The 23921-nt window shown below is 34.4% G+C and overlaps 1 protein-coding gene across 1 annotated transcript; it reads right to left on the bottom strand.

Annotated features, from left to right (window-relative positions):
* LOC149801920 (uncharacterized) lies at positions 1-23740 on the bottom strand. The gene is made up of 7 exons (XM_089956304.1): positions 23654-23740; positions 23030-23119; positions 22139-22240; positions 18062-18206; positions 9482-9570; positions 8540-8610; positions 1-316 (listed from the first exon to the last, which is right to left on the bottom strand). Exons 1-7 carry the CDS (start codon positions 23726-23728, stop codon positions 55-57), a joined length of 834 nt encoding a protein of 277 aa, XP_089812430.1. The 5' UTR covers positions 23729-23740; the 3' UTR covers positions 1-54.
* Between the last annotated feature and the right edge of the window lie 181 nt (positions 23741-23921).

Genomic DNA, 23921 nt, shown 5'->3' with positions numbered 1-23921 from the left:
CCCCGGGTCTTTGTGTCCTGGTGACATTTCGAACAAACATAAATATTCATCATTTTAAGCCATATCTAATCGTCGTCTGTTTTTGTGCTTCTTGGCGTTATGGTCCAATGATGTTACTTCGGCATCCATCTTTACTTTGTTATCTTCTGGTTTCAGGTTTGAGCTCTCTTTATCACCATAGCCAGGATTGGGAAGAGTTATATACAATTTAGAAATTTCTATATTTTCTCTGTTCATTTCTTTCACATATTCATCATATACTTCAACGTGATCCATTTTATTTGTTTCTACTGATCCTGTTTCCTGTTCGGCGTCACTGTGAATAAAATGAAGAATTATGGAATTCATTTTAAGATGCAAATATTACGACTCTGTGGTTATAAGCTAGGTAGCATAAAGAAGCAAGACCAAAATGTTTTTCAAGCGTAACAAAAAATTTAAATATCTAAGTCAAAAAAAATGTTAGAGGATCTTATGGTAAAATGCATTGAATCCAAAATAATCATAGAAAGTCAAGTTCAAGGGAATCAAATGTTCTGAATTATTTTCGAAACCTTGAATGTACAGTTCTACCAACAGTCCTAATGTATCAAAATGGAACTGCCCATAACTCCTTTGAATAATTCACGATAGTCCCAGGAAAATATTTTAGTCCAATGAGCACGTTGTAGTTCCAATAAATACTCTAAACAAATGTTACTTCTCAAATAATATAAAAACACCTGAATAATGATGCTACAACAAGTACACACAAAACAGAATGAGAAAATTGTCCAGTCTTTGCCATTTATATACCAGCTTGAGAGGTAAAACATGCATTTTGGACCTATTCAAAGGGACTAATTGCAAATATCTAACATCGTAAAAGAACCCACGTGGCCTAACCCATCCAGTAGGAAACAACTTAATTTGTGTAAGAACCCACGTGACTGACCTGTCCAGTGAGACACAGTTCCATACTGGTGACCGTGTTTATTACTAATAGCATTGTTAGTATCCGTAAATGTATTCGTAATCATCTCTTTACAGATCTCACACAATCACACACTCTTAGTATCTTAAAATAGAACCTGTTTACGTTGAAGAAATTTAGCAATAGATGATAACTACAATTTACTGTCATGAATTTTTTTAATAAAAGTTTTAGATATACATAACATTCAAAGTCAATATGAGGAATATCCAATACACCTCAGACATAATACACTACTGTATATTTTCGCTTATAAGTTGAGGCCAACAGCAAGCAACGCAGATCCAGATCTACTGTCACATACCGTGCCTGCAGATTAATGTTTTATTTGTTCTACTGATTAATCTTACTATACTCTATAGACCCAGTAAAGATCGGCCAGTGCATTATGCAACGGAAGCTCTGTGTCTGTGCAGTTTGTAGCTAAACTTGATTTATAATGGGGAATATACGGTAATCTAGTTTCTTATATATTTCATTGCTTTTATTAAAATACATTTCTGATAAACTCCAGTGCATTAGTTAACAGTTCATATGCATAATTAATATCTTACTTTTGTAAGGCACTAACATGGACACAGTATACAAAACAAGGCTGCCATAAATTAAGCTTTCTAAACCCACCCGTTTTTAACAGTCCCTTATATAGGCACTTTATTCACGAAAATTTAAGCCAGTTTTGTGCTCATTAAAGGTTTTATCGTGATGGAGACCTCGAACCTTTCAGAATATATTGATACGTCATAGATATCATCAGCCAGCCCCATATTAATCAAGTCCATTGAAACATCATAGCGTGGATTGACCATTGAGTGAAAGGTCTGGCCAATTCTTGACAATGAATTAATTAATCTGGGCATTTATATTCACCTGTGAGTACCAGTGGAGAAATTCCAAAACCAGTACACTTTGATCTGATCATTTTATCATTTCTTGCTTGAGAAGATAGGCCGACAGCACGGAATTGTCAGACGTAATGAGGAACAGCAAGTTTTCATATATAGGGTCCTTCCACCATTGAAATACAAATATCTTATGTTTAATTTCTAGGATGGTGCCACTTACTTAGCATTATACAGGCTTCCCAAAACTTATGTGTCCATACATATGGTAATTTTCAGGTGGAGTTGAACAAGGAAATGATGTTGACATCGTTTGTTGCTCCACTAGTATAGGAAATAAACTACCACACTAAGATTAAGGTTATATGATACAGAAGACCGGAAAAAGGGACGCCATTAAGCAGGCGGAGCCATCTGCAAAACGGTGCATGAAAAGGTTACAGTGATGAAACAAATCCATTGGTATGTTGAGCAGTCAAGAAGCTACAGGCTCCCCAAAACTTATAAGATGTGTCCATACATATGGTAATTTTCAGGTGGAGTTGTGCAAGGAAATAATGATGCCATCGTTTGTTGCGCCTCTAGTATAGGAAATACACTACTGCGCTCAATATTAAGATTATGTGATCTAGAAGACAGGAAAAGGGACGCCATTAGGCAGGCGGAGCCAACTGCAAAAGGGTGCATGAAAAGGTTACAGTGATGAGACAAAAACGCTGGCATGAGTAGTCAAGAAGCTACTTAAACTCTCTTGCCAAGATCCACTTTCAGTCAGAAAAAAATTATGTGAGCTAGATAATCTGTGCAATTGAGGAAAGTAAAATAATGAGGATTGCAAGTCCTCGTTGATAAAAGCAAATTGCTCTTGTAAATGGTGTTTCCCAAGGAATATTTAAACGTTTACATTAACATTAGGAATATAAAGATGAGAATTCATTTTGTTCTCAATATATCATTAATTAAAAGGCCAATAACTCTTGCTCATTACCTCCCAAACACTCTTCTCGATGTATCAGTTAAGATTGGCAGTCAACACATTCCAGACTGAATGGTGAACTGTTCTATTATTGAACTGAGAAATTCGGTCCGTGTACTCCCAGGCTTGTTCGCTGCCTGGTTTCCAAAAGTCTGTAAATAGCCAAGGAGGCCCAATATCGAAGATTGTTCCAAAACAGCTTCGATGTGGCGAGAAACCTATATATTTTCAACCTTTATGAAAAACGCGGGACAGATATTTTTACCGCCGCTAAAGTTTTATTTAACACTGGGAGTTCATCATGGTAGGCGATGGTATGTGTCTTGCATCAGAGCGATGGATATGTCGCTGGTACTTGGCTTTCAGGATAAGAAAGCCTTTTGTATCTCCGGATCACATATACATCTAGCAGACAGACTGTCGATAATGTCCTTGAGTTATGTTTATTTGTGGTGATGCAGCAGGAAGTATTGCAACTTCATTGTCGATGTCGTCCAACGCTTTGACTTTATAATCATTCGTTGTCCTATGGGGTGGAGAGCATTCCAAAGCCGCCAATACCTAGTATATCTTCTCGACTGCAGCCTTAAAACTAAACTCTGTACTTTCCATGTTCAAATAGGAAAAAAGCGGGTGTTCAGGAGTATATTCACACTCACTATGTGAAGTCTTTTAACCATGGCATGCATCCATTTCGGGATAACCATTCCCTGTGACATTGGTGACGATATGCCATCGTCTATCGATAATTCACGGCCAATATCCTGCATGTAAGTGAATATAAGAAACGCCAGATCCTCCAGACGACTTTTGTCATACCAGTAAGAACGGCTAGTTAGCCCAGGTAGTATGGTAGGCACAGTTACCGACCACGCAGAAGCATCCTGGTTGCTGCTGGTACCAACCGTGCTGTGGACATGGCTGATCGGATAGATAAATCGCTAAATTCCATCATGAACTTTTTGTGTAGTATTTCGCCTGGCGAGACAGACGGGGTGGTAACTAAGAGACCCGTAAGTGTAACTGTATGTTGCCTATGGCATATTAGAAGGGACAGATACATCATTAAGATCTCCATACATGTAGAGAGATGAAGCCGTATATCAAAGCCATTAATATTTGTTCTCGAGGACGCATCAGTGACCTGGTAAGTGCCGCTGTTTGCCTTGCCAGTATGGAATACTGATAATTATAATGATCGGTCAGATTAGCTATCGGCTGGATGGACGTAGCGATATGTGGAAGGACAGTTTCTTCAATAAACACTTTGCTGGTCCATGCACCGACATGGACTCATTAGCTAACGGTAGCCTCATATAGGTCCGCATAGCCATACGATATATTATGGTATACGGCACGGCTCGCCAAGGTGATTGATTCTCAGTCACCGATTGTCAAGTATTAGCAGGACTAGATGAACAGCAGCTGGAAATGGCATGATATGGACTTGTGGCTATGTGGCTGATGCTCATCTGGAAAATATCCGATTTGTCAAGACTTAGAGGCTCTAGAGCAAAGCTCCCACATGTAAGGGGGGGGGGGGATGGTAGGGGAACTTGGTACTAATGGGAAGTCCATAAAGGGGAGGACAGTCCCTCATTAATTCCAACTCAGTATTGCATACATGGGAGTGGTGAGATGGAACAAATTAACCCGAGGCCAGAAACTGTATTAGTCACATATTCTGCGACTCAGACTAAGCCTTCTGAAATGAAAGGTCCGCAACCACTTGTTCTTCAATGTGCACCTGTCCCAGTGTCACGGTCGCTCTAGGTATGGCATGTTTTACTGGGTGGGGGGTACTATTAATTCATTCCCCACAACGATGGCTAGTGATGACATATAAGGCTAGAAGCTTAGTACGTCACATTTCATTTCCCTGGACTTATTCCGCCTCTCCTTAGTGTAAAGATCTCATCACATTTTAAGACTGTGGCCCAAACATTTTCCGACTTTACCTCACACACACGCTGAATATAGTCGTTGACGAACATTTGGTACATGCAGGGCACGTGCCATGAGTGTCCACATTGGCCTTAGAAGCTTTATATTTGTAAATTGTTTCAACATCTTGGTCAATTTTCTAACTGTTAAGAACAATAAAGTTTCTTTGGGGGGAAATAACAACCCACATTTTTACTTGTACAAAGAACCAATGCTTACTACTTATGGGGTATGAAGTCAAAAAATTGTTTTAAAAAACCGATGAGTTCTATGAGTTATATGAGTGCGACAAATGTGCATAAATATCAAGAAAGTTTAAATATTTTTGATTGCCAGTTATTAAACTTAACGATCAGTACAATGCCAAACTTGTTGACGGATGGTGTAAACCGAACAAGGTTGATTAGAATCTCTGAGAGGAGTTCATATGATAATGACTTGACTGAGCGAATGCATAAACTTGATAGACAACCAGAGTCACCTAGCAGTGGTAAATGGAAGTGATGGGAAGATGTTCTACCTTATATATAGAACACAAACAGGAAATACTTTTTTATTTCGTCTTTTTCTCATCGTTAGATAGTGGAGAAATTCATAAAGTTCACGTGATTGTGAAATTTACTCATAGTAGAAACCATTTTTTTTTTTCACGTCGTTGTGACCTTGACCTTTCATATTTTTGCCCCCAAATCAACATTCTTTTTTCCAAATCATCCACAACGTTTAGTCCAGGTATCTGATATGGCACTAAAATTTTCGTGCGAAAACATCTTTCTTCTTCAGTGACAATGACCATGACACTTTAACTTTTGGCCACAAAAATGATACCATTTTCCCTTTCCCCAAGTGGAATCTATCAAAAACGTTTGGTAACTGCAGATGATGTGGAACTAACGTTACTGTTTTGAAACCTTTTTTCTTCTTTCAGTGTCAGTAACCTTGACCATGTATGTTTAAGCCCAAAATCAACAGGGCCCTTCCTTACCCAAAGCGCAAGCCATCCACAAAGCTTAGTTACAGCTGGCGGAGGAAAACTTGCAATACTGAGCGGAAACGAAACTGATGACTTACTGATTGAAGGATGGATGCATAGACAGAAAACATTAAAAGATTATGGCAGGCATATTATACAAAAAAATCAGCAGAGTTGATGTAGTTTCTGGAAATAGTTCCATCTGAATGAAACTGGCAGCAGCGCAACTAGAAAATATGCTTAACGAGAGGCGAAAGTGGACACAATATTATTCACTCGACTTACATAACGTAAGAGCAGACAATGTATCTAGGCTGGTTCAGGTGATATTGTAAGAACACAACCCTATGTAAACTATCACTCAAATGTTATGTCATTTCTGTTTGACCTGTTTTACAATAGGCTGATAGCAATTCTTTTAACATACAGGTATAATTAAACTGTATGTCTTGTTGAAAATTGAAAATGTCTCTGATCTTAAAGATATAAACATATTTTATATTGATATTAGATAAGGAATGTCCTCTCTAAAGAGGAAACACTTTCAGCCAATCTGATACAAGGTCATCTCACTATTATGGGCACATCTCACGTATTATAGAACGCTTTGACTTTGATGATAAAAGCTTATTAATTGAGTCTAAGCAAGACAAAAAGCTAGTTTCCAGAGTGGTAGCAGGTTCATCCATTAAAATAAAAGGTAACTTCATCAAACTCATTGATCATCTTCATGAAATGATGCTTTAGCCGAAATGTTAACAAAAAACTCCTTCTGATGTATCCTGTAGAATCATAGAATTATCGGCAAATATGATGCCAGATCAACGCATACGGATGTCGCTCTGAGCTCATCCGACATTGCAAATCAGGGTAGAAATATGACATTCAGAGTGATAACAAGCTTGGTCAGACAGATGCATAATTACTGCTTTAATATCACTTAATATGAGCTCATGTGAGTTATAAACCTAGATTGTAAGTTTGATTCGAATCTTGTAGAAATATCACTGACAATGCAAGATGACACCATTGATATGTATGGATCTAGCTCATTGTCAAACGGTTGTGAGATCAAGATTTTGTAAGCCTAAATTTTAAGTCTGATTAAAATCGTATTAGAAATATGATCTACAGAGTTGTGATAATCTTAGCCATTAGATGCAATTATTAATATGTATGGCTATTGCTTATTATCAAACTTGTGTGAACTCGTGATGGATTTAAAAAAATATAAAAATTTTGACCCAAGTTTAATCAGACATATGGCCTTTCAAATGGTAACTATCAGTTTTACACTGGCAGATGATGGGAATGGGCTATTTAATAAGCTCACTTGGCATTAAGGTTACATGAGTTAAAAATGAAAATGCAGCTGCATTAGAACAAGTGTCTTCGAAAGGGACGGAAACTCTACTGGCCAAAAAGATCTTCCAGGGATTGAAGTCATGGTTATTCTTTCTTTGCATTGCTGATTGTCGAAATCATCGCTGACATTGTTCAGCATTAGAAGATTTCTCAATTAGGTCTTGTGATGAATATACTGGATGTCAGACTGGAACGTGTTTCATTTGTGACCAACAAGACATAACGAAAGGTTTTTGGTCAAATCACAACATCAATTCGACAAGGCATCTAGAATAAGTAGTGAGAACGAGATATAACGAATGGTCTTTTGGTCAAATCACAACATCAATTCGACAAACCATCTAGAATAAGAAGTGAAAACGAGATATAACGAAATGTTTTTTAGTCAAATCAAAACATAAATTCGACAAGCCATCTAGAATATGTAATGAGAACAAGACAATAACGAATGGTCTTTTGGTCAAATCACATCATTTCGACATGTCATCTAGTATAAGTAGTGAGAGCAAGCTTTACAAGATGGACATCCTGGTGGTCATATTCGGGATTAGAACAGCACCTTTGTCATCTACGACCAACTAGATAATATAAAATGTCTTTAAGTGAAAATCCCATTCTCATATGGCTATTCAAGAGAAGTAGTGATAACAAGATTTCAAGAGGGCTACCATGGTGGCCATAATGGATGACTAATCAGCATCATTTTCTTTAAGATTCAATTGGACACCATTAGAAGTCATTTCGTAAACGTCATATACTTTAATCAATTCATGATAAATGGCAATACCAATAACTTAAAGATGGGTAAGATGGTAGCCTGAGTAGATATGCTAATGGCATAATTTTCAAAAGCGAGCAATTGGACATTATAAAATATCTTCTGGTAAAAACCTCATGACAGGTTTTTTCTTTCATTCTGGAGGTGGAGTAGTTGTAAGGGTTTTAAGATGAAAGTTGTGAACGCTATATTGTACATTAGATCTATACCATTCTGATTTTGAACAAACCGTTGGCAATTTCGAGGTCATTTCATTTATTTGACACCTTGAATGTATGTATATTGCTGGCAGTTGGACATTGTGGCTATTTATGAAACAAGACTGACCATGAAGGTATAAATGATTTTTTTATTTCATTCATAAGCTTTCTATTAATTCTAAACTCAATACAACAACACAACTAGCCATTGAAGGGAGTCGCTACAAGATTTTCTAGATTGTCACCACAGCAGTAATATTTGGTGGCTGAGTGGTAACATTTTCACTTAGAACCATCTATACCACAGGATGATTGTAAATATGAAGTTTCATATCAACTTTCAACACATTGTACGATTAGTAGGAATAATAAACTAACGGATGTAGGACAATGAATAGATGACAGTCGACGAACGATTTACAACAGATCATTTCATAAACTGTCCTGGTCTCTGATCAGTATAGTCAATAACAGTGAATATTTCTTACCGTAGTTGAAATTCATATCCTCCATTCATCCCAGATTTTTGTTTGTGTGATTTTCGATTGGACGAACAGACCTGAATGCAGAAAAAAGTTTGCATGATAAAATCGATTAGACATGAACAAATAGGCATCTCTGAATATATGCCTTTAAAGCTGTATCTAGTTGATTTGTTTATCACATTTAATAACAGTTAATATAGCTAATATAAACCTAGGGACTTTCACTACATCCGAAACGACCAAAATAGTTTGAGATATAACATAAATTTTCATATGTGTTGAGTTGTACAAACTGGGCCGCTGCATCTTTGCGCTGGACGAAATGGTGACACTGGCCAGGGTACCGTCGTCACCCGCTACTCACTCAAAAACCTGGCAATCTCCGAGAATATTCGACCCTACCGGTCACTTGTAACGCCCACAACTTACGACGACCCTGAGTACATCTGGCCAAAGTTTCACAAGATCTTAAAGCATGAGACCATAAATGCCTTGAAAATGGAATACACTTGAGATCAAGTGGTCTATTTTTCTGAACATCATCAACGTTTGTCTTGCATACATGAAATTCTCAATGAATCATGGAGTACATTGATAGAGAAAACAAAATGTCAACAGCAAGTGTTTTTTATGCTATTATTCACTCTGAATCGACAACAATTAACTCATATTAACTATTCCACAATATTATCGTCTGTAATATGACGAGGAAAATGATCACATGACCCTACCATAATATCATTTGAAAAGACTATGTCTATTGATCATGATCGTACAATTCCGGGATATACTTTCTGGCACTTTTGTATCCGGAGAAAAAATCCTGCCTATAATCAATTTAATCAAAAAGTAAAATAGTTGAGCACAGAGATGTATCTAAAAGCTTCAGTTATCTGGAATTTGTACTCTGCATTCTGCTGTAATAGAAAAAAAAAATATTGTTACCTCCTCATATCTCGCTTGTCTTGTTCTCTTAATGACAGCGCCCATGTTGCCCCACGCACTATCTTGATAAACCGATAGCCCACTTTTACCTGTCGTGTGATAGAATTAAAGAATGCACAAAGGAAAAAGATCAAGCTAAACTCTGAGAAGGCAATGTACCTAGTTATATCACTTTCGACTCTCAGTCTTTTTCCAGGATAATTAAACACAGAGACAAACAAAAGCCACAAAAGAAAGAGCTGAATTTATAAACTTCTTTTTACTATGTCTAACAGAAGTACTGTTTGAAATATTTAAATATCGTGCCTATTTGGTTGACCACTTTATCACCGGAGTTCAAACACCTGAGTAATAACATCCTAACTTTTTGTTTCGTTTTTTAAAATCGATTTATTCTTACTTTCCATGCATTATATTAAAACTTACTTTTTATAAAGTGTGCTTGTTTTATACATTGTTTTTTGAGAATTTTGAAAATATATGGAAATTATTTTGAATTTGTATTTATATGGATAACCTTCATAATGTTTAGCATTTTAATTGAAAGTTGTTCGAAGATAAAATGATTTAAAATTAACAAAATATTTTACTTTTTTATATTTTCTCAACACTTTTTAATGCTTTTTTTAATTTTTCAAGTTTGTTTTGTAATTGTAGGCTTTTATAAAGAAATTATGTCATGTAATGTAATTTTTTACATTAATTTCTTCTTCTACTTTACATGTTTTTTATTTTTCATTTTATTGTTTGTTATTAAACTATTTAGTTTTTAAAAAAAATAAATTTATAATAAAAAACCATGATCTAATTCTTATGCAGTTCTAAAGTTTTAAAGCTGACTTACATTTGAAAATTTGTTAGGACATTTATTAATGTGTACAATGTTCTTTATGGTTTTATCTTTCTTCACATTTTAAACTTATTTATGATTTAAATTTTTTTGCAAAGACTTTTTGAGCACCTGCTAAATTCTGTGTAGGTTGTTTCACAATGTCTTGATCAATTTCAGCTTCAGCAATTTTAACCCTTTTGTCCTCAGTCGTCCCATTATTTTTATGCCCGATTTCTGCAGGATGATTGCCTGAGGCATTAAAATTGGCAATCTGATTGTTATGTTGTATTTGGAAGAGGATACGTCACATAATTTTGTCATAACTTGATAAACCTTGCATATTAGACTTATGAAGTAATAATCTTGAAATATTTGACAACTATGGAGAGCAGCAATGTTTACTTGTCCACTGCCATATCAATCAATATGGTTGAAAAGTTCACGTAATCGGATAGTTGAAATGCTTTAATAAGCTTTCGAGAAAAGAAATATTTCAAATTTGTAACTATTACATCAGTATGAAAGATTCAGATTTTAAACCATTTGTTGTTCTTTTCCTTCTTTTTTTTAAATTAATATCACAGAAACGTAATACAATATAACCAACAGATACGCATAAAGCATATTTTGCTATTCCATATATATGGGTTGAATTTTTAACTACTAGAAGTGGCTCAAAAAATAAATAAAATTAAATATATTACAAAATCATTTAAATTTGAAACTACCTTGATATGAAACAACATCGCAATCAAATTGCTTAAACATTGAATGCTATGGTAAAATGATATATCTATACAATACTTGTAATGATGAAAAGGAGACTTAATTTATATTCGTCAAGACCGCTCCGGTGACCTAAGTCGTTAGAACGTCCGCCTCAGATGCGGGATGTGGAAGGCTCGAACCCCGGCCAAGTCATACCAAAGACATATAAAAATGGTACTAGACGCTGCCACGATTGGTGCTCAGCATTAAGAGGTAAAGACTGGACAACCTGTTGAGATAATATGTCTGGGTGGAGCATGACGCTACATGTTTTCGGCACAACGCCCCAGTGCTAGATATCACTATAAACTGACACACTGCAGACGCCGTAGCGCTATCATTAGATTCTTAAAGTGTCTAATGTTCAACACAATAAACTCAATAATGCGTTCATACATTTGAATACAATTGATAAGTGATGTTTATACAATGGTAGAATAATGTTTTCGTTGAAAATAATTACAATTAATTTCAAAATGGCCATTATTTGTATATTTGCATGGGGTTACTGTATATATATATATATATATATATATATATATATATATATATATATATATATATATATATATATATATATATATATATATATATATAATACATGCATTCCTCCAAATTAACATTTAATACATAACAACTATTGAACTGTTCATTTTGAAAGTTTAATTTGGCATTAGTACTAAACTAATTATGCATATAAGAAAACCACACATGAACGTTCACTGATAATGATTTAAAACAAATAGTCCTAAACAGAAAAATAAATAAAACAATTGTCAACACTACTCTTCCTGTATACCGAGATACTTTTGGCATGCATGAAACATTGTTTGGCCAATGCATGCATGATATTTAGTGCATCCATACACAAAAATCATTAACGGTATGAATTGTTTTGAGCACTGCTTGCATGTACTGCACGTCTTGCCCAGTCTAGCTATAATGTCTGTGCGGCAGGAACAATGTTTCATTCTTTGTGCCTGGACAAATTACCTATCAGCATTTTGACATAAATTATGAAGTAAAGAAATATCTACTTTTTTAGTCTTCTTCAAAGTGCCCATCTCATAGCGAGTTATCACTAATTTTCGTGCAATGCCAGTTTTTGTGGATTTCATTGTTGCCTCAAACCGCAAATTTGAAAACCCCACGACTACATATCAAGAAGAAGCTTCCTCCCCCATTGCCTGACTGTGTTTCGTTCCTGGATATCAGTAACGCTTTTTGACGCATACTTATAATGTAAAAAAGAATTCGAATGCATTATATAATGTCCAAGTGCACAAGTATCAGATCGGTATCAGGTAGCTGTACTTTCTACTCACTACTATAAATCAATATGTTGTGCAATTCAAAAAACAGAGAGAAATAAAAGAGCATAAACTATCCAAACACTAGCAGTACTGAAAATAAAGGATATGATAATAAGTTATACTACTACATGAATTTAGATTCAGTACTTAATTAAATTAATTCTTCGTTGATGTGAAATTAGTGTCGAAAAATTAAAACCCTCGTAAAAGTATGCCACATATTGTCGAGGCATTCTTTGTCCCAATGAACAACTGATTGTAAAATACTATAATAATTCCCTGAATAAAAATAATAATTAAACACTAAGTATATACACTAATTACTACCGAGGATAGTAGCTCACACCAAACAGATTTTTGGACAAAATCACTCATTTAACAGTGTATGCAGGTACACATACTATCATGATTCCCAGTTTAATAATCTTTGAATAATGGAATTAAACAGGTTCAGCATTTTCAAAACGATGAACAATGCATTCAGTCTTTTACACACTGTCGCATGAGCTGTAATATTCCATTCAGCACGAATTAGGCGTGATTGATGAAATTTAAGTAATGTGTAGTTGTTGAAATTGTTTCGTACATGAGGCTGGCTCAGACAAATGAGAACTTCTATTGCTTTGCAATTTGGCATCGTCACACTTTGTTTGGCTTTTCGCACCTCAGATGTTAACAATGCATGACAGTCGCATTGAGCAAGAGGAAGATGGTCACATTTTTGGTTCATAAATGGATTAGTGACATTATCCAAAACCACCGGGATATAAGTTAAATTTTAGCTCTCTTGATTCACTGTGTTACAACCGGTCACCAGACAGTTATTGATGATGAAACTTTATGGAAAGGGGTTTAAAGAAAAAATCATGCATATGGACTTAATAAACTTAATGCTGTTGGATGCGTTGCTCCATTTGATGTTGATTGTAAGTTATCTTGACAAGTGTTTGATTGTGCTCATATAGTTGGTATAATTTTTGTGACATTGATACGACCGTCCTTTGTTGTTAGCTTAGTTTTTTTAGATTCTGTATTTTTTATTTGTCGTATTATATATGTTAATCCATTAAATTATGTACCTTGAAATACTTGACACGAAGGCGAGTCTCACGAAAACAATGGTACTACAGTACAATATATTCAAGACACTGACAAGGATATGGAAGAAATATTTCCGCTATCTAGCTTGGTCCATTGAACAAGATATTTGGACCTAAGCTGAAATAGCCTTTGTCAATAATTTTATCAACGAAAAATTGTTACCTGTAACGTAAGATAAATAAGACATTAGAAAATAATACTTGCATGTATTTCCATGATCCTTAGGTCAGTGTGTATTGATAGCAGTATTTATTCTCCAGAAGACAAATATTTTATCTGCACCTAACATATACTTATTCAGAATTCATTAGCTGCTAGCCATGTCTGAACATTTACTTATTAATGAATTCGTTATCCTAAATTGACCGTATCATCATGTTTGCAAACGATTCAATTCTAGGACATAAACTACATGAAATGGATATCTAAGTTTAGCTCTTTGAAATCATTTCTTTGATTATTAAGTTTTGATCATAAGTTAGCAAGGACTGTATATTTCTGTGTGCATCAATGCTTTTTTTGCATGTGTATGCCCTTAAATATGAATTTAATCTGGCCTGGAATGTAAACATACCTTAATGAAATGGAAAGTACACCAGCTTCAAGTATACAATATTAAATGTGTCTTGTGGTAAGACTTGTATTTTTCCGAAAGGAGCACAACTATCAGTTAAACATCAACATCTAAATGCAAAAATACGTATCAAGATTGAAAACCATTAGTTTACATGTCATTTGTTTAGAGGCACAAAGTACTATTTCGATAAGTCTTCGGTACGACTCGGTCGGGATTCGAACCTGCAAACTCCCGCATCCGAGGCGGACGCTCTAACCACTAGGCCACCGGAGCGATCGTAATCATCCTGAAATAGATTGACCAACTATCCAGGTTGCTCATTTCAGGGTCTGTCTCCCATTACACTTCCTCTTCGTCTGATGGCTGCTCTACATTAATAAAATAATTAAACTTTATATCTCCTCCCAGTTCAACTACTTTTTAAATCAGAAACTGACACCTAATCTTGCAAAGGTTTAACAAGATTAGTATCATCCATATCAAAGTCTGAAACACTTCAACCGTTATCTAGGTATTCCATGTTTGCATTACCTTTCTACATTACGATCTGCAACCGGTGGTGCAGCATAGTCATTATCATATAGTACCAATCTAATCAAGACCAACCAGTGCTAAATGTCATAGCTTAGTCCATATAAGACTTGTTGTTCTATTATATATAATATTTTAGTGATGCGGATTGTATTTTACTTGAAAATGAGATCTTTAGTAACGCCTGAACTGTGCATATGTTTAAGCTCTAAACATATCATTGCATCCAAACAGTCACGTTTAATTTCATTGTTGCCGGTAGAACATTGCCGTAGCTATTCATCGATGATAAACGTAATCACTAAAGCCAATATATTAATGAACTGGATGCCTCTTACCAACTGAACTGGTACACAGCTAAGAGCAAAAATGGCGCCATGCATGCCATTCGGTGCATCTATACTTTTAGCAATATGGATGTTCTTAAAATGACCACTCACGCCTTATATCTATATTACAACAATCCAAAGATATGATTACAAATTAATGGTTTTAATACTTGTCTACATGCTCAAAATGCTATTGTCTCTAGGTTAGATATTATTCGTTTCGCTTCTGTTTTTACATTTTCACAAAAATGACCGGTATAAGAAAACAATCCTTACTGCACTTCTCACATTCCACAACATAGTTTTATCCCATATGGTGCTTAAACAATGTAGTTTTAGCTAAATCTTCTATCATAAAAACTAGACTTTGTTTTCTACGAGCACAATATTTCCTTAATGTATGTGGAACATCAATTAAGAAAACAGATAGTCTAATGAAGAAGTACTTCTTAAACACCACGCTGTCCTCCATTATTACCCACTGATAAGTTAAATACCGTTTTTAAACTTATTTTATGAAGAAATAACAACGCAGTGCAATTAAAATCTCCAAAAATATATTTAAACAGTACATTCACCAATCCAGTTCTTAAAAATAAAAACTATCTGGAGAAAGGGTTAGTTTAAGTCGGCGTTTATTGACAGAAGTAATCGTGGAAATTACATAAATTCAAACAAGCACGTTACTGAGTACTATGCACAAGATTATTTTAAACTCTCTCCTCATTATCAGCAATATTTGATTATATAACGTTGTTGATGTGGCTCATACTCTTGCAGAAAATATCACTGCTGGAAGTCGATTTGGATCCGAGACTGTTTTAAACTCACACTGTCTTTAATCAAGACAGGATAGTACTGTATATTTATTAACACTGATTGCAATCCGTTATCAAGGTACCGTAAGACTTTGAAGGACTGTTCAGAAGCATTGCGCTGTGGTATTGTCGCTATATTGTGACATTTGCCATAATGCTATCCTGTAACATTGTCTTTACCCCAAATTTGCAAGTAAAGAATTTTTGGCATTTTTTCTCATTTATTAGGTACAATATCTGCATTCTTTGTTAAAGTCATTGTAGAACAATATAACAGACTATGTAGCATGAATTGAATGTAATGAAGTTATCAAACCTTTTCCTTAGTTTCCTTTTACCTCCAAATTTACATCGTTGTCACAGTGGTGTTATGCTTCCAAAGGGAGGAGTATCACTCCTTCATCTATGAAATCTCACCACTACCATCATTTTTAATTTCACCTAATCACGTATGCTTACCTTCATTTGGCACACTAATGTTGATACATAATCAGGCAAGCAACGATGTTTGCTCAATTGCCGTTGAAAATGTTAAAACCAAATAGTGACACACAATGTTACAATCACATCAGACCCGCCATCATCTAATTCATTCCTACCATAGCAAATGATGTTCAGTTCCCATTGGCGTCTAGCATGCCAAATTGTTTTTAACCTTAAATGACAAAATATTACCAGCACACTAGTCCGCAATGTTATTATTTTGAAAGTTTTTAGCATAATCTTCCTCTTCTCCACTCTATAGTGTCAATTTTTAAGATGGAGGTGTAATGTTAAGTTCCGATTTACTTGTTGTACAACTTAACGCACACTGGTTCAGACACTGAGGTTATATTCTAATTTCCAACTTAGGTGCTATCAAATGTGACACGTGGATGTTTCTACAATGAATTTTCCCCAATAGCGCAATTTTTGTTTTAGATTGTATCATAATGGTAAATTCTCATTACCCGATAGTAAAATTTACAGTTATAGAGACCTTTGTAACCAATCTTGTTATCACAGTATCATACGCATCGACTCCTCTGGAGTTATTAATTTATGTTGGTATCCTGGAGTTAAATAATTTTTTCATCAGTACAAATTTGTGCACATGTTTGTGGCATAGAAAAGAACATTTACCACAATATTATTGTCTTTACATTTTAACGCAGCTTTTAAGCTCATGGGAAGGAGATTCTATGTCTCACTAACTTCAGATATCAAGATATCATGCAGCTTTGAAATAATTTACAACCTTTACCTAAATATATAAGATTAAAATAACTCATCTAAATGGACAAAACAAGCGTCTAGATAATGTTTATCAGTTTACTCAAACTTAGTTGCAAATTATATTTTATCTGTAACCAGTTATGTATTCTCAGGCGGATATTAAATCTGAATCAGAACTTTTGTGCACAGAAAGTTACAAATATCAATTGCAGAATCCATCCTATCACCTGTAAAGTGCAGCAAGAGTAATATTTGTGACGACTGCTAATAAATATTTCCTCTGAGTTACAAGTAAACCTGTATTTAACATTGCCATTAACTCCGGCGGTGTCCAATCAATGGCACTGACTGAAACGAATAAACAATTTACCACATGTCCATGAGGTCTGACTGAATTATTTATGTAACAAACATGTATTGCTGTTTAGTATATATTTTGTCCTGAACACGGTATATACCTCATTGTTGGTGAAAATAAAACTCCATTTTCAGTATAATATAAAACTGAAGCGGCACAAAAATCAATCACTTCTTTTGACTCTACATATTACTATAATTTTTTCACCAGATGAAAGGCCATTTAGTTCTTCCACTAGCAGATGTCAACAATTGCACCAACTGCATCTCAATATTTGTTTGAATGTTTTTCTCTAGTGTCATAGTTATCCACATAACAGTTACCATTTATTAAAAGACACAGATTAAATTCTGGACACAGTTTAGCACATTATTTCTACGGGCAAACCGAAAGTGACGTTGGTTCTATACGTAATGGTTCTAGAGGTAAAGCGGAAGTGGCAGTGGTTCAAATCATAAATGTGCATCCATGGACAATGACGATGGTTCATAGAGTTGATAACAAATATGCATTCAGTATATGAATACTTCAGTACCAACTCGAACAAAAGATCTATTCGGAATAAATAATTTAAATTATACAGTGTTTGGAAGTTTCCAACAACTACATATAACATAAAATTCAAAGCGTCAAAGAAACAATTTGGACATAAGAAAGCATCAAAAACATAATCAGATAAACTACAAATAAAGAAGAAAAATGTGGCCTTAGTATTCTTATCATATCCGATGACAGTACCAATATAATGAACGTCTTCGTCTTCCCACTGCAAATCTAGATCCATCCGTGGTCGAGTTATGAATGACAAACGCCTATCTATCAGCACTGAATGTCCATGCTCTGTCGATTCATATGATCGCCTCATAGATTCCACAATTATATCCTGCAGTAAAAAGAAATTGTCATTACTGTTTTCTGAATTCACGCTTTTAAGCATTAAACACTCAAATATTTACATCTCTGTCCCAGCAGAAAATGTTTGAAAACATGACGGAATAGAGCTTTTATCAGACAGAATATATATTTACATTTAACATTATAAAGATTTATTCAGTTTTAGACAGATCGATATATGAGTTACCCATGAACTGACAAATATGAAACGTAAACTTAAACTACTACATATTTAGCAGCAATTTGAATCCAAAGGTTTATTGCTAAACGATCTCATACTAAACGTAAGCCAGTACTCGACATTTCCCATGAAAGGTTGGAACAGCTGAAAGCAGATGCACAGTCTACCAATCACATTTCTGAAAATAATGACTGTCCATACTGTCTTCCAGCACATTGTTTAGGTTAAATTTGGAGATATAATTATTTGTTTTCAACAATGGGTCATTGGAGGGGAAAGATCATTGACGCTGATTTTGTGAGGATTTGTTGTAAAGTGGAAAATTAGAAATTAATCTGCATAATATTGTTGAAGTATTATTTTGTTTCTGTTTATTTTTAATAGCACTAATAAATATAAATGTTTCGATAGGTATAGTTTAATATCCCAAGTATAAATATCCTCAGTATATGATCATGCACTTTCCTGATAAACTCAGTAAATCAAGAACTCTAATATGGAGATTACATCACAGTTTGCTTCAACTAGATGGGGTATGGGGATACGGGACATAGTTACATTGATCTTTTAATGCTTGGAGGTGCATATTTACATGTGTATGTTTCAGCTTTATTTCTTCTTCGTAAGAGAATAGGTCTAAAACTGGTTTAAAGTGTGTCCTATATGAAGTCATTTTCCTGCTTCAAAAGTATGTTCAGAATTCACTTAAATGACTCTTATAAGACACATTATAACTGTTTTGACTATCCACTTCAAGAAACAATGTACTTTTACTTCTGCAGTGAGCCATTGAACTTGGCTTAATTTTAATTCTGCAAATCTTTAAAAATCGGTAAACAATTCACAACACAAGAATGGCATTGTTATGTGTATTTAGTTGAATATTATGTTTGCCCTTTGTCTATCATCGAGGATAATATTTAGTGCATACCTGATTTATGTCTTCTTTCTAAGTTATAAATATATGTTTGCATCATCTTGAATTGAATATATAAATTTGATAAAGACCTCTGAATGTTTTAGAAACAAATTGCTTTACGAAATTAATGGGGAATTACCCACATTGTATTAGGCATATTGTGTGTTTTGGTATTTATATAGAGGTTGTGATCAGTTAAATTGTTCATACCTGTCTTAACATCAACCTTTGTGGAAACAATTTCGGTTGGGTTAATTTATAAGTTGAGAGGTATTCTTTATTTAAATTCTTCATTGAAAATACAATGGGGTCATTAAATTTGGTCTAAATGACCATTTGGGGATTATTGTGAATACATTCACATACATTCTGGTTATATGACTGTGATACAGCAAGAAAAATTATACACTCAAGACCATAGTACACCAGCACAAGCAATAATTTGAATTCGTTTGCAATATTATATACTTTGGACTTGTGACAGAACCTTTAGGAATATTTGAGATTTGATTCAAAACACTATCAGTTAAACTTAAATTTTCATTTTATGACTTTGAGAATTAAATTATATGTTGAATTTAACGAATTTGTTGAGTTCTGCTTTTTCTATCATTTAGTTTAAGACCAAATTGCATGCTTGTCCCAGATCGGAATTTCTGTAAAAGTATTTCAAAGAAAGTAACAAGTGTACTTTGAAATCTATTTTGACTTTTTTGTGGGGATATTCAATGTCCCTGGTAAAACTTTTAATTTCACATATTTAAGAAATGTTTAGTGAAACCAACAACCAGTCACAATGTCATATAATGTCACGAGATTTGTTTCAAAATATACATAAGAAGTATTAGAGTCTTTGCAAAAGTATCATATTGCTTCAGCTTGCCTTACATTATTCAATTACGAAAGTAACATCATCATTTGTGAACCAAGAATAATATTTTGGTCCAGTATTTGGTGGAGACATATTTGTTGAATACGAACGCATTCGGTTTGATTATTAGACAGATTTCTAGATTTTGTTTGGAACATGAGGGAATTATTGCTAAGAAACAAAATGAAATTGGAATTGTCAAAACTTCTGCTACAGAAAGAAATGACCAAATTGCATACTCAGGCAGAAGAAGAGACGCAAATAAAACTGCAAAGAGAGAGATGAAAGATAAATACAAATACAGAAAAAGAACAAGGAGAGGAATATAGGAAAAAGAGTGAAATACAAATACACACAGAGATAGATAATTAATTGAAAAGCAGAGGTATGGATAGCATGAAAGAGGGAAATGCAGATGAAGAAAGAGAGAATAAAGAGGAGAGACAAATGTAGAGAGGCAGAGAGCGAAATTCAAATGAAATTAAAAGATGTATAAATGAGCGGCGGATAGCATTCTTCGTCTCTACATACAAGTCTAAGAAGTGATGTCACTAGAATTATTAGGTTGGTTCCCGCTTTAGAAAAAAAACAGAACAAGGTTGATCAATACTTTCCTAACTTTGAGAAAGTACTGAAAATTTGAAATGGTCCAGAGAGCGTTGGAATTATATTATTCCAAAGTGTACTTATTGCAAAGATCTTGAAGGCTCCACTTTACTGTCAGTAGAACAAAGTACTGATTGTGATGTGGTTAAGGATTGTATCTGGATGGATTATGAGCTGACACCCTACGGACATCGACACATGTTTCTTAATTGTGGAAAAGAAATTGGACAAGTCCATGCTTGCGGGGTTAAAAAGAACAACAATTTGATATGTGTCGCTAAGCCAGGAAGTTTGATCAAGATTACGTAAACATCAGACAGCTCAATAATTGCGTTCATAGTGACGTGAAGACTTACCTTCGTGAGCAAGGTGGAACCTTTGGAAAATGTAACTCGGACAGCTGATAATGATGATTCAGTGACTCAGGGTTTCGTTAAAATATTTCTTGAAACTTGTGGGCTTTTATTTTCGTGTTAAATAGTTTAAGATAATAGTATCTTAATAGTTATATGCCTATTTTTACATTTTTTAAAATACGAATATGTATCCTTACTGGATGACAAATATTACTGGAGTGACTAATAATTTGGCAATTGTTCATTGACATGCATAATGATGTGTTGTATAAACAATGAATACTCCTTTTGACTGCAATAACTGAGCCATATAATAGGCTTTGTTTTAACACTATTGTCTAGCTATGATATTTTGTCAAATAATAGAAATTAAGTTTTGATTAATCTACTTAACATTGGTAGATGGACCATGGTCTCCGTTTGACAAACATTCCATAGTCATTTCCATTTCCATTAAGTGCAGTGAAATAATATGTAGAACAAATTACAATGCATGCCCATGATGTATTTTATGTTCCGAGGTACAATTGATGTTCTGCTTTATATCAATCCTCAGTGAGTTGCAACGGTTGCATGTAATGTCACCGATGAGTGCCCTTCTTATACAACTCTTAGAGGACATCGAATGTAACCCTTGAGTCACTCCTTCTGGTATTTGCACCACAATTATATTTACAATCTGAACAATTCTGGATATGACCATTTCTAAAACCCAAATTTGATGCCAAAGTTTGATAAGGTGAATGATGGAACTGATTTCACAATATTAAACAGCAACAAATTATTCTGAATGCTTCAATACTTATCATTTAAAATTTAGTCACCTTAATCAGAATTTGACATTTACTTATTTACCTTAACTGTTGTGTTTCTTAGTCCGATATATTATGAATGCTGAAAAAGCTCCATGTCATTGGTGTTAGAATCATACAAAGTTTGATGAAAACGTTCATTTATTTAAACTGCATACGTTCATAAGTTAACTTACTAAATCCTCTCTTTTAACATTCCTACGAGTGCGGATCACACGTCTTATAAAATTGTCATCGCCTGTTCTGAGGAAACAATCATAGTGTTGAGATGCCAGCGCCTGGAAAATTGAAATATACCAAAAGTAAGACCATAAGATTGGTGACTAAAAGTGTCTGAATTGAATATAATATACCTATCTCCAATTGGTTTCTCGGTCACTCTAATATCAAACATTAGAGTGAAAAGATTGCTATCACGAATACAATTCTTACTGATTGGACTCATATAAATAAAGGTATCTGGAATAATCATAACTTAGATTTCATTTACGTCTCATTTTTCTACAAATAATGGTTACAAAATTGCTAATAATAACTTTTGCAATATGGAAGCGTATACCGGACACTTTCCAAATTTTATTTAAGAACCTGTTAGAGCTACTTTGTGAGATTTTGTTTATACTTTGTGACTGTTTCTAAACACGGTATAGTTTTAGGGCTTGTTTTTCTCAGTTTTACTAATATAGGAAGGAATTCACTAACGTTGAATCAGACCTTATCTTAAAAGTGATTTCTACGCAGTATCCAAAGGTAAATCATTTACACTACATGAAAGCAAAGATTGCACGATATGACTCTGTACTTGTGAACTACATGACTACAGCAGCATCAGCCTCTGCAAAATTCATTCGTTTGTCCTTTGTAAACTTTGTGTGTGATAACTACATTAACTAGAGGTAAAGTGATCTTTGTTACAGATTATATTAGCTTTTGGTGCGGACTCAGTACGCATTCTTTAAATGTACGAGTGCATTTACTGGATTTAGTTCCTGACAACAATACAATAACACACACATCACCGTGAATTTATAATGATGATAAAAGTTCGGTCATCCAAAATATCTTACCAAATATTTCGTCCGTCTGCCAAGTTTCTTCCAATCCTCACAATTGTAGATTTTTCCTCTGGTTGTCTGTGCAATCTTGGTTAGAAAATCCTTTAGAAGATAAGTGTTATGCGTTGTCATATATCCCAATGCAACGTTGAAAAATATCTGAGAATTGCGCAATTATATAGTTATGTTCATATCTGTTGTTTATAAAAATTTGGATTCTACCACCATCAGCAACCTCCCAGGTTCGAGCACTTGTTTAGTTTCATATATAGTCTTTAAACAAAGAGTGATATCTTTATTTGAGGTTCTGGCTAAAGCCTTGCAACTGTATGCTGGTAAATGCTTTGCAACTATGGGATGGTTATAACCTTGCAACTATTGAATGAATAAAGACTTGCAACTATTGGCTGGTTAAAGCCTTGCAACATTTGAATGGTAAATACCTTAAAACTGTTGGCTGATCTTCTGATATATTCAATTAATGAAAACCTTTCATAAATGTTATATGTTTTCATAGCACACTAGAGAAAACAACGATATTTATATTTTAACAGGCTTTCTCATTCAAGTGTATCCTCAAGTATATTTTTACAATTTCTCTTAAGACAAGACACTTTCAAGTTGTCAGATACTTACTAATTTGCCTCCTCCGAGTGGCACGCAATCTATATGTACTTGACAGCCCTTCGTAAAATGTTGAATAGTGTGCATTATAATGGTCTCGTCCTGAAATACCAAAATTATGTAGCTGCATAGTTGTCATATTACATACAAATCATATAAATTCGATTAAAGAAAGTCCCATCTAGTTTGGCGTATTTTAGTCGGTATATGTTGAAATACAATATTTCCAAGTTAATGCATAATACCAATGATGCTTTGAATGGATGAGTTGATTGCACAA

Source organism: Sinohyriopsis cumingii, chromosome 4, assembly GCF_028554795.1.
Source record: "Sinohyriopsis cumingii isolate HCF-2022 chromosome 4, ASM2855479v2, whole genome shotgun sequence".
NCBI lineage: Eukaryota > Metazoa > Mollusca > Bivalvia > Unionida > Unionidae > Sinohyriopsis > Sinohyriopsis cumingii.
The sequence above is the reverse complement of the archived record's forward strand: the minus strand, read 5'-3'. Positions and strand labels throughout refer to the sequence as shown.